Raw genomic sequence first — 16018 nt, 5'->3', positions numbered from 1 at the left:
CGCCCTCTTTAGGGACTGGCAGCCACTGAGGATCACTGTCTGGACCCACCATTTCATTAGGCCTCTGCAAACATATAAACTTATAATTTCATAATTTCACGTTAATTAGCCAGAATATGACAATAGGTACACTGTCCATTAGCCACATGTGGCTATACTCATACAGATTTAAATTAAATAAAATTCAAACTTGACTTCCTCCTCAGTCACACTATTCCAGATACTACATTGTACAGTGTGGATAGAGAGCATTCTGGAAAGTTCTGTGGGACAGCACTGATCTGTGAGGGAAACTTGCCCCTACCCACTATTTTGTTTCTCGCGAGTTCAGTCCACAGAGAAGAGGCAGGATAAATGTTTGCTTCTTTCCTTCTATATACCAATTTTCAAAATAAGTTGGTTCCCTAACACCCTCCAAAGGAGACCAGTGAGTGCCTTCCTTTCCTTTGAGCACCAACATGAACCTGTGGATTTTTAACACATTTAATGCTCCCAACTTAGGAACTCGTTCTCGTACACACTCACCTGTCCCACATTTGGCCACGGGTGCCCCTGTGGGTCCTTCTGACACAACCCTGGTACCATCTTACACAATCGGGCCATTCCCAATGAAGATTTAGAATTAAAACCTTTAAACTTAAGTGCTTTGATCTTATATTTGCATATTTCTTTCATCCTGAAAATTTTGGTTCTTAAAGACATTAATTACTTATTTGTTTTCTCCTACAATATCTAACAGTAAGACTATTGGTATTATTAACCTGAAACCAAAAATAATTCCTAAAAACAGTTAAAGATTTTTAAACAAATTTTCCCTTTATGGCATATCTCACTAAAACATTTACTGTCAAACTTCTGTGTTTTAAAGTCATGTGAAATAAATCCTCTCTAAGAGGTTAAGTCACCAACTTGAGTCACAACTGACACGCACTTAGATTCATTTATTTTGTTTTGCTTTTTAGGGATTGCCCCCACAAACATCTGGCATACTTTTATGTTATAATTATGTAAAACATACATCTGGTGCTACATAGAGAGGCAACCTCAGAGAAGTCTCAGGGTAACCCTGTCCCCTCTCATCCCTCCTTCTGGAGATGACTGTGTGGTTCATTTATGGTTTATACTTTCATTTTTAAAAATACAATATAAGTTGCATAGAACCACACTACTCGTCTCTGTCAGTTGCCAGGCTGTGGTGGCAGCTCACTTAGAAGAACTAGAAGGACTTACAACTAGAATATACAACTATGTACTGGGGCTTTGGGGAGGGAAAAAAAATACAACATAAGCAAATACACATACATCCACATCCCCCCACCTTTCCTCATGGGGGATAAAAGTGAGTGCACTAGATCTCTTTATTCTTCACCTTGTTCTTTTTTCCACTCATCATTTCACCCTAGAAATCCTGTCACCATGACATGAAGACATCCCTCCTTCCTTCACTTACTGGCTCAGCTCCCACCCCACATGCAGATCCACCCCCATCACTCCCAGCCCCAACTAAGAAACAGCTAAGTCATTTCCAGTTTTGCTATTTCAGAATGTTGTATGCACAGCCTTGTCACAATCCTTATTATTATTATTATTTTTTTTGGTGAGGAACATCATCCCTGCACTAACATCTGCCAATCCTCCTCTTTTTTTTGCTGAGGAAGACTGGCCCTGGGCTAACCTCCGTGCCCATCTTCCTCCACTTTTTATATGGGATGCCACCACAGCATAGCTTGCGAAGCGGTGCGTCGGTGTGCGTCTGGGATCCGAACAGACAAACTCCGGGGCGCCGCAGCGGAGTGCGCACACTTAACCGCTTGGGCCACCGGGTCAGCCCCAACACAATCCTTATTTTTGACAGTGTAGCTTTGGGATACATTTCTAGAAGTGGAATTGCTGGAGCAAAAGGCAAGCAATCCCCCTCTGAGGAGTTGTGAACCCCCAAAAGCAACATATGGCAATGCCTGATTCCCATCAATAGAACGGTGTCCACCTCTGAGGACAAAAGGTCAGATGCTGTCGCAGGGAAGCTCCCACAAGCATCATTCTTGGTATCAGAAAGACTGAGCATCTTTCATACCTTGGTTAAGGGCCATCTGCATATACTTCTGTAAATTGTCTGTTTTTCTATGAGTCACACTCATTTTTGATCCTTAACACCCAGTGCAAGGCCAGTCTCTCAGCATATGAGCAGTGTGTACCTGCTAAACCAACCCAACAGGTGAAATTTGAGGGCAGACACCACATCCATTAGCCCGAGCAGGCTCAGTGTGCACACCAACAACTGCATACAACGTGAGGTGCTGTGTGGGGGTTGTGTGCACGCGTTAGGGCTCTCTGGGAGGCAGCCCTCCTCCCACCCTGCTCCCCCTCTGTGCCCATTGGGTCCTATGAAGCAGGAATGGCGAGACCCCAGCTGACCACAGGCCATGGTTCAACCTAAAGTGGGTGTGGGCTGGTGCTAACCAGAGAAAACCTAAAATCAATCGATTTGCTGGGCTGACTTACACCCATGACAAAAAGTACATGGGCTGACACATCTATAAACCTTTAAAAAATAACCACTCAAGGTTGTTTTTTTGCCTGTTTGACATTAACCATCATCTGCCATGACTGTTCACAGACTGTCCTTGCCCATCAGCCCCTCCATGCACTGGGAGGGGAGAGACAGGGCCTAAAGGAACACCTGGGATGGCTTCCGGAAGTTCTCTTCCAAACCCTTAAAATGACTGCTTATAATGCTATGGCTGTGTCTTCCCTGCTGGCCCTGTGACAGGGAAGGAGGAGGTTTCTTTCTTTCTTTCTTTCCTTTCTTTCTTTCCTTCAGCAAGTACTTACTGCTCAGATCATGTACTTCTGAATTAAAGGGCCAGGCAGAGTTGGGGCGCCCAGCCAAGGACCTAGAAGAACTCTGAGCCAGCCGCTGCCCTCACACATGAGGGACAGTCACTCACCCCACTGGGCTGCAGGTAAAACCTTTTCCAGATGTAAAGTTCCACGATTTTTAAACACTGATGTCTAAAGAGAGCCTATTGACAGCCAAGTGCCAGGCCTACCTCTTCATGGCTGCCCCACTGCATGCTGCCACGAGCACTGGGGAACCAGCACTGTCAACACATGATAATCCTCAACTAGCTCTAGGAAACTGGCACAGACTTTGAGTCACTTGTTGTCTCCAAAGACCTCTTGGGGTCCTTGGGCAGGGCTGGGGGGATGTAAAATGGTGCAGCTGCCATGACAACCGTCCGGCAATTCCTCAAAAAGTTAAACACTTACCAAATGACCCGGCAATTCTACTCCTAGGGATATACCCAAAGGAACTGAAAATATGTCCACACAAATTTGTGTACACACAGATGTTCATAGCAGCACTATTCACAATTGCCAAAAGGTGGAAACAGCCCAAATTCATCCCAGATTAATGGATAAACAAAATGTGGTCTATTTTATGGAAAAGAAATGGAATATAGAAATGGAATATTACTCGGCCATAAAAATGGATGAAGCACTGATTCATGCTATGTGGAAAAACTTCAAAAACATTACACTGAGTTAGAGAAGCCAGACACACAAGGTTGTATACTGTATGAGTCGGTTGACACAAAATGTCCAGAACAGGCAAATTCAGAGTTAGAAAGTAGATTAGTGGTTACCAGGGGCGGGGGAAGGGAGAGTGACTGCTAATGGGTGTGGGGTAAAGAAAGTGTTCTGGAACTAGATCAAGGTGGTAGTTGCACAACTCCTGAATACACACACAAAAAAGTCACTGAATTGTATACTATAAATGGGTGAACTGCATGGTATGCAAATTATCTCAATTAAAAAAAATTTTTTTTAAATACTGGTAAAGTTTGTTTTTGTTGGGAGAGTGTTCTGGAAATGTTTTCCTGACACCATACTTGACCACGCCCATATTTTCTTGCTATATGCAGGTAAGAGCTGAAACCTCAGAAAACCAACCCCCTAACCCTTGTCACCTACCATGCTCAGCCCAGTAGGTGAGTCCGAGCAGCCAGTTCTCACCCCGTACAGCTGTGAAGCTATTAGAAGGGCATGCACCCCTCGGCAAGTCACCTGCCGGCTGGCCTGTAACAGGAAGCAGCTGACCGACCTGGGAGGTTTCCAAGCTGCCTCCAAGTTCTAAGACATCTCTCAGTTCTACATTCTTCTCCAGGTAGGCAAACCTGGCCCAAAACATCACTGCCTGGGCCCTGATGGTAACAGACAAAATCCCACCCAAGTGCTGGGCTCTGCCCTGCCAGGTCCTGACAGCCCTGGACAGTCTCTACTTGAGAGCCCTAAGCAGGGAGACCAGCTCAGTTTCCCACGAGGCACAGAGCAGGGTAGGGTCGACCAGCTCTAAGCATCAGTGCAGGGAGGCCCTGTACCGCTGAAGGTAGTTAAGGTAAAATTCGACTCATTTCAGTGAGCATTGGGAAATCACAGAAACGGCCAGAGGGCAAAGGCCACCTGGCCAGGATTATCCTCTGCCCCTGATCCTCACACAGAGAATGGCTCATCCTATTTAGACCTGGGCTTTTCAAACAAATGATCCCTGAGTCCAGGGGAGAGCAAACGGCCACCCTGGAGGGGGTGGGCAGGGCCTCAGCAACCTCATGGAGACAGCCCAGCATGCAATCCAGGAGGGACTTGCCTCCCTCCGTCTTCCCTAGGAGGGGGCCATCAGCTTCTGAAGCAGTGCTCAGTTTCAAATGTCCAAGTTGCTGACTGAGGTCTGCTGGACAAATCAGAACCTTCATTCCACAGATACTAGACCCCAAGCACTCACCTGGCTCTGGGCATGGGACGGTGGTCCTACCAGCCGGCCATGGTGACAACTATGTCAAAAGGCAACTTGCGTCAACGTGCTGACCAACCTAAAGCAAAGGACAGAGAAAGAAACACTGAGTTTCCAAGGAAAGTTTCTGGAACGTACCAATAATTTTAAATGTCTCCAACCCCTGAAACTACACAGCAAAATTTTAAATTTCAGCCAGAGCTCTGCCTCTGCTACCTTACACAGCGGGCGTGGGGGTGGGGGCGGGGGCAAGCTGAGGAAATAAATTTTTACCAGACTCTGACATATGACCTGATATGGTGCTAACCAATAAATACTAGTGTCCCAGATGCCATCTTCAGCGATATGGATGGAGACATGAGATGGTACACAGCCACATGCCAACATAATGAACACAGACAATGGTTCAAACTTTGGTTATAACAGTAATGACATTAACAGCAGAAACAGTAATACCTAGCATTTAATAGGTGCTTAGTAGTGAGTTCCAAGTACTATGCCAAAACTCAGTATCTCTTGAATCCCCAAGACAATCTTAGCGGTAGGTTACAGTATCATCCCCACGTTAAAGAAAAGAGATCTGGCGTGTCTGATATTCAGGAACTTGCCCAGGGTCACCCAGGTCTCCCTCTCCAGACACGCCCTCTTCACTCCCTGGTCCCTGCTCCCACACACAGTCCCCAAGGAAACCACCCACCATTCCAGGCAGTGCTGGGTTTGCCCTCGAGAAGTTGAAGGCAGATGTGCCTGGGGACAGGCAGGCTTCACCTCCACAGGGCAACTCGCAGTTTTACCCCAGGCATCATCTCCTGAGCTCAGAATGGCCAGGGAGGAAGGGGCTGCCTGGTTTACAGTCAGGAAAACTAAGGCTCAAGAATGTTCAGGAATTCTCCCAAGGTCACAGAGACAGAGCGGCCCCAGTACTTCCCTTCCTTTGTGACATCAGACACCCAGTGCTCTGGGTGCAGAGGCTGAACTCAGCAAACCAGCCAAATCCCTGACTCCCTGTCAGTTGTGGCTTGCTGAATATTATCAGTATCACCTCTGTTGTCATTCTTTGCGCCCACATGACTACCAGGAGCTTGCTCTGATATGAAGGTTTTATTTTTAAACTGGGTTCACAGTAATTCACAGCTCTTGGACAGCAAAAAACACTCCCACTGGAGAACTTGCAAAATGAGCAAATATCAGTGAACTCTATGGAAAGAACTCTGGGCACCAAGGAGCTCACAGCACTCTCCTCAGTGAGGCCGAGGGCCGACCATGGCCACCACCAGAATTAGTTCCTGGGAAGGGGGGCCCTTCTGCTGGTCTTTTTGGTCCTATTCAGGCTCGCAAACACAGTGGACACCCTTAATCGTAGTTCTTTCACACCTCCCAAGCCAAGGCCTCTCTCTGCCATGGAGGGGGAAGCCTCAGAAGCAAGGGCCCTGGGCTTTCGGAGCAGCTGCTCTCTTCAGGATCAAGGTCAACACACAAAAATCAGAGATATTTCTACACACTGGCAACAAACAACTAGAACTCAAAGGTTTAAAAAAAATTGCATTTACAATAGCATAAATGTGAAATACAGAGAAATTTCATTTAAAAAAATATGCAAGACCTGTAAACTGAAACTACAATAAGACATCACTGAGAGAAATGAAAGAAAACCTAAATAAATGGAGAAGAGGGGCCGGCCCCATGGCCTACTGGTTAAGTTTGCACACTCCGCTGCTGGCGGCCCGGGTTCGGATCCCCAGCACGCACCGATGCACCACTTGCCAGGCCGTGCTGTGGTGGCGTCCCATATAAAATGGAGGAAAATGGGCAGCTATGTTAGCCCAGGGCCAGTCTTCCTCAGCAAAAAGAGGAAGATTGGCATGGATGTCAGCTCAGGGCTGATCTTCCTCACAAAACACACACACACACACACACACACACACACACACACACACAGACATAAATGGAGAGAGATGCCTTGTCCCCCGGTCAGAAGGTGTCAATTCTCCCCCAAATTGACCCACAGATTCAATGCAGCCCCAGCTAAAAATCCTCAACATACTTTTTTGTAGAAACAACAAGCTGATTCTAAAATTTACATGGAAATGCAAAGGATCTGGAGTAGTGAAAACAACATTAAAAAGAGGAATAAATTTGGAGGACTTACCCTACCTGATTTCAAGACTGACTGACTTTCAAGTTACAGTAACCAAAACAGTACAATATGGACACAAGACAGACAAGTAGGGGCCGGCCCCATGGCTTTGTGGCTAAGTGCGTGCGCTCCGCTACTGGCAGCCCGGGTTCGGATCCCGGGCGCACACCGATGCACCGCTTCTCCTTCTCCGGCGATGCTGAGGTGGCGTCCCACATACAGCAACTAGAGGGATGTGCAACTATGACATGCAACTATCTACTGGGGCTTTGGGGAAAAAAAGGAGGAGGATTGGCAATAGATGTCAGCTGAGAGCAGGTCTTCCTCAGCCAAAAGAGGAGGATTGGCTGGGCCGGCCCCACGGCTCAGTGGTTAGGTGCGCGCACTCCACTACCAGGGGCCCAGGTTCGGATCCCCGATGTGCACTGACACACCGCTTCTCCGGCCATGCTGAGGCCGCGTCCCACATACAGCAACCAGAAGGATGTGCAACTATGACATACAACTATCTACTGGGGCTTTGGGGAAAAAAAGGAGGAGGATTGGCAATAGATGTTAGCTCAGAGCCGGTCTTCCTCAGCAAAAAGAGGAGGATTAGCGTGGATGTTAGCTCAGGGCTGATCTTCCTCACCAAAAAAAAAAAAAAAAGAAAAAGAGGAGGATTGGCATGGATGTTAGCTCAGGGCTGATCTTCCTGACACACACACAAAAAGACAAGTAGACACACAAACAAAATACACCCATGCATATGTGGACAACTGATTTTCAACAAAGATCCAAGTATCCTACTCCATGAGACCACATGACACACAGGACAACATTTTCCTAGAGGGTTAACCCTGCAAGGAGGAAGGTCATCTTAACCTGTTATCACAACATACACATGCATTATGGGGTAGAGTGCAATATGCAAGAAGTTTTAAAGTCATCTCAGACTTGCACACTCGACCATGGCTTTCCCCATCTCAGCTCATGGCAAATCCAATCTTCCAGCTGCTCAGATTTTAATCTGGAATTGCCCTCTTGATTGGACTACCCAATATCAAGTTCATCAGGAAATCCTGTTGGTTCTGCCATCAAACACATCTGGGATCCATCACTTCTCACACCTCCACTGGCCACACTGTCCTCCCTGCTAGGATGGAGGCCTGCAAACTGGACCCCCTGCTTCCACTCTCAGCTCGAAACCCTCCGAAGGCCCTGCATCCACTCCGAGTGAAGCCCCATCCTCTCCTGGCCCTGGAGGCCCACTGGCCACTGGCCTGCTTACCCTGCTCCAGCCGTGTTGGCCTCCTGGCCACGCCTCCCACATACCAGGCACCTTCCTACCTTGGGATCTTTTTGTTTTAAACAAAATCCCAGATACTTTATCATTTTAACAATCAGTTCTTCAATTTGCATTCCAAATTGAAAATGATCTTTGACAACATAACTACCATACAATAATTCCCAAATATCAAATGCCCAGTCCATATGCAGCTTTACACAATTTCTCAGAAACGTCGTAAGACAGCCTGTTCTAATGGTAGTTGCTAGGGCATTTGTGCAAACTGCTCCCTTTGCCTCACCCTCCCCCCAGATGGCTGACCCCTCTGTGTCCCCTCAAATCACCATCCTCCGCAGAGGCCCACCCTGCTCACCCCTGTCCCTTCTCTTCCACAGCCCTGGCCCCTCCGTACACTCTACACAACACAGCTACTACGCCTATGGACTTTCTCACCTGTAAATGGCACAGGGAAAGGGGTGTCTGTCTGCTGAAGCTCGATTTTATTTCAATCACCTAGAACAGCGTCTGACACATACTGGGTGTTCGATAAATATTTATGGACTGAATGAGCAGGGACGGCTTAACATTGAAGGAGAACGAACTGATCTGAGGAGCCCACACAGCAGCAGCCCCTCAATACAATTAAGTGTGAAATTCACAAAGGAGTCGAAACCAAGCAGAGACCACTTAGCACCATCAGAACCTGGAGCATATCTCTAAAATAAACTGTAATCGCTTTTCTCTGATACATCATTTGGACTGTTTTGCCATCCACCCTGCACTGAGTTGAGAGAGCTTTTACTGTTTTCATTTCCAACCCATACATTTAAAACAGTATCAAGTAACCCTTAAGTACACAATTACCAACTCATAAGAGACTCTTTCACTCCCTTGATAAATCATTACGGTTTGGCTTTGACCCTGCACCTGGGTACTCCACTTACACACACACACACACACACACACACACACACACACACACACACACACTCAATCTCTCTCTCTCTCCCCCCCCCCCCATCCCTCTCCCTCTCTTTCTCACCATCCCGACTGTGACTCACCCAAACAAAATGATTTCCCAATCTGAGGGAGATCACATTTGATGAGAAGGCAGCCATGGTGATTTACAATGAAATCAAGTCACTGCACTTTGGGCAACAGAAGTCCTTTGTTGCCATTTCATCCTCTTGAGCTCAGGCAAGTGAGGTCGGCTCCCTTTTAACTTGAGGGGAGGAGCTCTGGCCAGACCCTGCCGCTGTCTGGGGAGCTCCGGTTCACTCACGTTGCAGACCCAGAGCAGGGATGGGTCTCTGGAGCCATGGGCACCTGATGGGAAGCGTGGGCTCTCCAAGGAGCCCCCTGAGGGCCCCATCGTCTGAGGCCCAGCCCTACAAAAGCTGCACACCTGGGGTCTCACCCTACCACGGTCTGTACTCACCAAACACTTGTGCTGTCTCTAAAATTCTTCAACTGTGTCTGCACCCAAACATTTACTACCCTGGCTTCAATCCAGTCCTGGGAACATGACATTAGGGCAAAAAAGTACAAGATGAAACCCAACAAAATCATTCACCTTCTTCCACCCCTAGGTCCACAAAATCCACTTGTTTCACACAAACTGAGCACCCCGAAGACAAGGATCACCTAGACCCTCTCTGCCAACAGTCTTAGCAACTGTGCTGCTAATTGTCAAGGAGGGTAACTCCCCGGCTGGCTCTATCAGAAAGGGAGAAACTGAGGCAGGGCAACAGTGGAGCATCTGTGTATCATTTCAATTTTAGTATATGTGCTGCTGAAGCAAGCACAGAGCATCTCAAGGAAGCCCAGAGGTCACGCTGCTCCAACATGTGCTTGGGGAAGGATTAACTTGGGCAGAAGATTTGGTTTTCTAATCCAGGGGTCCGCAAACCACTGCCTGGGCCTGTTCCGGGGCACAGTCCTAGGATACAGCCTTGCCTACAGGAATGTGCACTAGTACAGCTGCTTTTGCTATAAGGCAGAACTGAGTAGTAGCGACAGAGACAGTACAGCCCTAAAAGCCAAAAATACTTACTACCTGATCCTTGAAAACAGGAGGAAACCACAGCCCTAATGGACTGTGCTGAGCATTCAAGGGACAGAGGCGACCCAGGCACGGCAGCACGCCCACGACAAAAGTCAGAGCAGAAGTAAACCAAGACTCTGGTTCTGCATCAGCCCCAGGGGACAAAGCAGTACCTGCTCTCCCCAAGGCACAGAGCCCATTAACCCTCTGTCCCCACAAAGTGGGAGAGAGCATGACTCGGCAGACTAGAGAGGCAAAGAATCAGCCCCACGAGGAGCCAACAGTAAGGCCACTGCACAAGCCCATCCGTGGCAACCACAGCTGGCTAGTCTCCACTGTCAAGCCGAGGTATCCACTGGGGTATCAGCCACTATGTACCCTCCAGGCCCCTGGTCTGCCCCTACCTGTCCTCCCTCAGCCACGATAACCACAGACTCACTGAGGGACAGATCGTCCATTCCCCACACCGTGCAAATGCAGCTGTTTCCAAAGCCCCTTAAAACGCCCCAATGCTTACACCACCTCACCATGGCCTTCAAGGCCCTGCCTGCTTTAGGCTCAGGTGACCCTCTGGAGTCATCTGGCACGCATGTATGTACATTTACGTACACACAAACCAACCTCTTAGCTCCAACCACATTGGCCTCGCCTTGGTTCTTCACATCGGCCTGCCTCCACCACCAGGCCTTTGCATATGCTGTTCCCACCACTGGAAAACCCTTTCCTTCCTCCCACTCATCCTTCAGACTCAAGCATCTATTACTCCGGCATACTCTCCCTAACCAGCCCCTCCTCAGCCCCCTTCTATCCTTGAGGACTACAGCCCCATCCCTTGGCACAGCAGATCTTGAAATCTGACATCTAGCATCTCATTAGGTTCTCTTCCCCAAACACTCTACGCTCCACAAGAGAAAGGGCTCTTGGCTCATCTCCTTATCCAAAGCCCAACAGCACACAGAGGAGGAAATGGCGAAATGGCATCCTTGGTAAGTTATAAATAGCCAACCACTGTGATTCCACAACAGACTTGAGGCAAAAACATAATATAAATATAAACTCTATCCTTAATTAGAATACCAAGTCCACACCAGGAAGAAGCAATGTGGAGATAGGCAAGGCCACAGCACCGCCACAGCCACCACCACCCCTCATCTCCAGGGGTGGCCTCTCCTCACCTCACTCACAGGGCTGTTGGGAGAAAGGAGGTTCCAGAGGCCTCAGCAGCCTGTGTCTGGAAGGGCCTCCCCCCACCACCACTGAGAAGCATGAGCTACCCCAGCGCCCGCGCGCCCACACTCCCCTCCTCCAGCCAAGATTCCATATCCCGCTCTACAACACCCAGTGAAGGTCCTTTCAACAGACCCCTGCCCCCTCCAAGGCTCGACTCCACCACATCCCTCCTTTCTCCTGGGCATTCCAGGAGTCCCTCCCTTTCACATCACCAAACCATCCCGAATGTTCCAGCACTTCCTCCTGATGAATCAGGAGCAGCTGCTCAGCCCAGACCCTCCAAAGCCAATTGTGCCTGTGGGAGGCCGTCTGCCTGCCTGGCCCCTTGGGCCTCAAGACCATCCTCAGGAGCAAGTGACAGGCCCTGGCACCAGGCAGACTCTCAGACAGAAGCAACTAGTTCTTACTTTTACTACTGTGATTACTATTGTTCCTCAAAATATTTCGACTCCTATCTCAAGGTTCCTTGCAGTATTGCTCCCCAGCAGCTGCCTGGGCAGTCCTCTCGGCAATTCAAAACTTCAGATAAACCTCCGTATTTAAAATGTCCCAGGGGGGCCGGCCCCGTGGCTTAGTGGTTAAGTGCACGCGCTCCGCTGCTGGCAGCCCAGGTTCGGATCCCGGGCGCGCACTGACACACTGCTTCTCCGGCCATGCTGAGGCCGGGTCCCACATACAGCAACTACAAGGATGTGCAGCTATGACATACAACTATCTAGTGGGGCTTTGGGGGGAAAAATAAATAAATAAAATTATAAAATAAAATAAAATGTCCCAGGAATCAAATGTCCACATCTAGACAAGTCTGAAACTTTGGGAAGTCTCTGAAGTGTTAAAGTGTTTAGCACTGAGGATGCTTGGTGCATTACAATATTAAAGGACATCCTGAAGAAAATGTCACAAGAACAAAAGAGGAAATACTCTGTTAATAAGAAGAACATAGGAACTAGTGTCTCCCTTCTGTATACAAATACCAATATGTGCCATATTAAGGGAACTCTCTGACACAGAGGCACAAGAAAACAAGGAACACCTTCAATCTCCACACCAAGCAGTGGAGCAGAGAAGACCAAAGATGTTCCTGGACACTGCTCTCCTGGAGTCCTGTGTCACCCACCAAGCTGGAGGAAGTGCATCCAGGCCCCGCCCCTCTGGGGACCAAAGAATACCCACAGAACCTCTGTGCTCCAACACTCCTAAGATGATATTACAATGAGCCTTCTGGAACCACACATATCCTTTTTTTTTTTAATCCCATATTTTCTGGCACAAAGTGGGCCATCAAAATGTGAGTGCCTTTATTCCATTCTCCCTAAGCTAACTCTTGGAGGATAAAATATATGCTCTCTGGGCCAGCCCAGTGGCTTAGCGGTTAAGTGCACGTGCTGTGCTGCTGGCAGCCCGGGATCGCATCCCGGGCGCACACCGACACACCGCTTCTCCGGCCATGCTGAGGCCGGGTCCCACATACAGCAACTAGAAGGATGTGCAGCTATGACATACAACACCCACTGGGGCTTTGGGGGAAAAAATAAATAAATAAAAATTAAAAAAAAAAAATATATGCTCTCATAAGGATGCAGGATATTTCTGAATTCATGAAGGTTCAACTTTTTTTTATCGTGGTAAAAAAATACCATAAAATTCACCATCTTAGCCATTTTTACGTGTACAGTTCAGCGGTGTTAAGTACATTCACACTGTTGTGCAGCCAACACCCCCATCCATCTCCACAACTTTTTCACCTTGCAAAACTGAAATTCCACCCCCAACAAACACTAACTCCCCATTCCCTCCCCCCAACCCCCTGGTAACTACCATTTCACTTTCTGTCTCTATGAATTTGACTGTTCTAGGTACCTCATATAAGTGGAATCATGCAGTATTTGTCCATTTGTGTCTGGCTTATTTTACTTAGCACACTGTCTCTTCAAGGTAGAACCACACACATCATTTTAACTGTTTGAGGCCAAAGTGTGTACAGAACAAAGCCCACAGCCAAAAGTATGGCTCTAGAACCCTGCTTCCCAATCCAGCCACGTCCCTGACATGCTCCACCATCAACCAGTCCTTCTCTGTCTGGAGTTCCTCGCCTAGTCTGGCTTGGGCAAGCAGGTGCTCTCCTTTGCAAACATACATGGTCCTGTGTGACCTATGACTACAAAACACGCAGAGAGTCTTCCTGGGATGACTAACAAGGGGTAAGGTTGGGCAGGGGGCAGCTGGGTCTCTAGGATGAGCTGAAACAGGAAAATTTGGGAGTGAGGATCACAAAAAGCCCCACCTGCAGAAGACATCGCTTCCATCACAGCAGGTGGCCAAGAGGAGGTTCCAACAGCAGCCAGCCCCATTCCCAAGAACGCACCAGCCAGGTGGCCTCCGTGTCGTGCAGCATCTCAACCAGCTGTATTATTAGCTTTATAGCTGACTGCTGGGTTGTGTTTATTTTCATGTCAAGAAAGAAAACCTCCAGCCATTCTATTCTTGTGGCAAGTTTTCTTGAGTTTGTTTTTAAAGAAGCAATACCTTACTTATCACATAGGCAACCTCCTAGCAAGGCAAGAATCCTTCTTTCACCAATGGACAGGGTGTCCTCCGTTGCCTCTGAGGGGTCCCGGGCCCTGACCACAGGCGCCGTGTGCTGCCTCAACCCAGGTCCACGTGGCCTCAGGCCTAGATGTACCACGAGAGCACCATCAGCAATGCCATCCGCTCAGTCCAGAGTTTACAACCCCACCAGCTATCTTCAAACAGGCGGTCCTGGTGAATAAGCAGCTAGATCTGGTGCAATCTCATAACCTACTGCAGGTGCTCCCCACAAGTTTAAGAACCATATCTTACTTTCCAGGATATTTTTCTCTGGAAGGGAGAAGGGAAAACTTTTGTTGTTGTTCAAGAGCACCCAGAGGGAGCAGCGTCCTGAGGCTGGCCCCACTGTATACAAATGAAGACCTAGGCCTAGAGGAAAAGAACTGCCCAGTCCTGAGAGCCAAACAAAACTCACTCACAGTAATTCACATAACTTATCCTTGTAACGTTCAAGATCTGACTGACTATTCTGGTCAGTTGGCAGCAGCAGACAGGATGGCAGAAATCTCACCAAGAATGTAAATGGGGGAGGACTCCAGTTTCCACCTGTACCCCACCCCTCACCCCCCAGCTGCCTGCTCACTGCTGAGGAAAGCGCCCACCAGCCATCCCAGTGCAGCTGGATGGACCTGGAGCCTCAGGTGGTCTCTGCCACCTTGATCCCCAAGAAGGGTCTCATCCTCCAGGCTGGCGACAGGAGACCAGGAACAAGTGACTGAGATCTCTGTAAGCTGGTAGTTCCCAGAACACTAAACGGTCCACCAAGATCCAAATCAGGAGCAGCTAGTGAGTACCCAGGCAGGCACAGGGTCAGCGTCATCCACCCACAAACCTTCCAAATGCCCCCAGGCCAAGTTTCAGACAGGAGGGTGGACTTGGTAGAATTCTAGAAATTCAGTCTGAAACTAGGTCTTCAAATACAAAACCTACAACCATCTGACCAACCAAGCTTCCCTAAGGAAGAGAATTCAGTTTCTGTGACCATCAGGGACTGAGTCAATCAATCAACACCATCTGGTAACTTCTCAAACATGGCTGGAACTGTCCACCAACCATGCCGTGGCACCGACAGCCCTGACAGGCCACGTGGTCAACCCAGGGGTCCCGTGGCTTTGCCACTAGGTCCAGGCCAATCAGCTAGTTCCCAGTCCCAGATACTTCATCACTGCGGCAAACTCGAAGAACGCACCGCAGTGATCACAAAAATCGCCTGATTGACTGTAAAATGCTGCAAAGGGCAAAGGAAGAATCTATAAGCATGGCAGCATCCCTCAGTAAATCCTGACTCGTACTACACATACCAATTAAGAACAAATTGAAAACGACATGAACAGACACTACACCTTTCCAACAATAAAAGTATGATTAGAGGGGCTCCTCGGGGAGGGTGTTTCACAGAACTGTCAACTGTCCTCACCGCCCCAGCCCTCAGAGGGTAAACTGTGGCTGAGAAGGAGGAAGCAGAGCCTCCCTGAGGTCTCAGACAAGGTGGGAGGAGGTGAGGGTACACTGCACCTGGCTTCACTTGGCCGTCAAGAGCTTCCCAGTACCCTGCATGGACACGTCCCATCACTTTATCCTCATAGAGAGGAGGTGCTGGTGGGCCTGGGGCCTGCTGGCTAGGGGGAGTTCTGTTTGATGCAGCCAAAGAGCCAGCATCTAGGGAGAAAGTTGGAAGGAAACTGTGCTGGGGGTCAGACCTGGAGAACCCCATTCCAAGAGGAGCGAGGCAGCAAAAGCCAAACTGGCTCCACAGAAGCTTTAGAAGAGCGAAGGGCCTGCCTCCAGGGTGCCATGGTGAGGCCCCACAATACGTCTGCCACTTCTGCCTGGAGTCAAAGTTTTCCTCGCTGGTAAGAGGTTTTAGTACTAAAACTCTGATGTGTTATGAGGTGCAACGCAAATGTCAGTGAATCTCTGCCTTAAAATAAGAAGGCCTCAAGAAATCTGTGAGGGCCA

General features: G+C 48.6%; 1 protein-coding gene across 6 annotated transcripts in view; it reads right to left on the bottom strand.

Annotated features, from left to right (window-relative positions):
- Positions 1–16018, bottom strand: part of GATAD2A (GATA zinc finger domain containing 2A) — a 94574-nt gene that overhangs the window by 53451 nt on the left and 25105 nt on the right. For all 6 annotated transcript variants that reach the window (XM_058563883.1, XM_058563885.1, XM_058563884.1 and 3 more), the window contains one exon: positions 4784–4871. In XM_058563883.1, the coding sequence (XP_058419866.1) occupies positions 4784–4797 (14 nt within the window). In that variant the 5' untranslated portion in view covers positions 4798–4871. The remainder of the gene's footprint in view (positions 1–4783; positions 4872–16018) is intronic.

Source organism: Diceros bicornis, chromosome 20 (assembly GCF_020826845.1).
Source record: "Diceros bicornis minor isolate mBicDic1 chromosome 20, mDicBic1.mat.cur, whole genome shotgun sequence".
NCBI classification, from domain to species: Eukaryota; Metazoa; Chordata; class Mammalia; order Perissodactyla; family Rhinocerotidae; genus Diceros; species Diceros bicornis.
The sequence above is the reverse complement of the archived record's forward strand: the minus strand, read 5'-3'. Positions and strand labels throughout refer to the sequence as shown.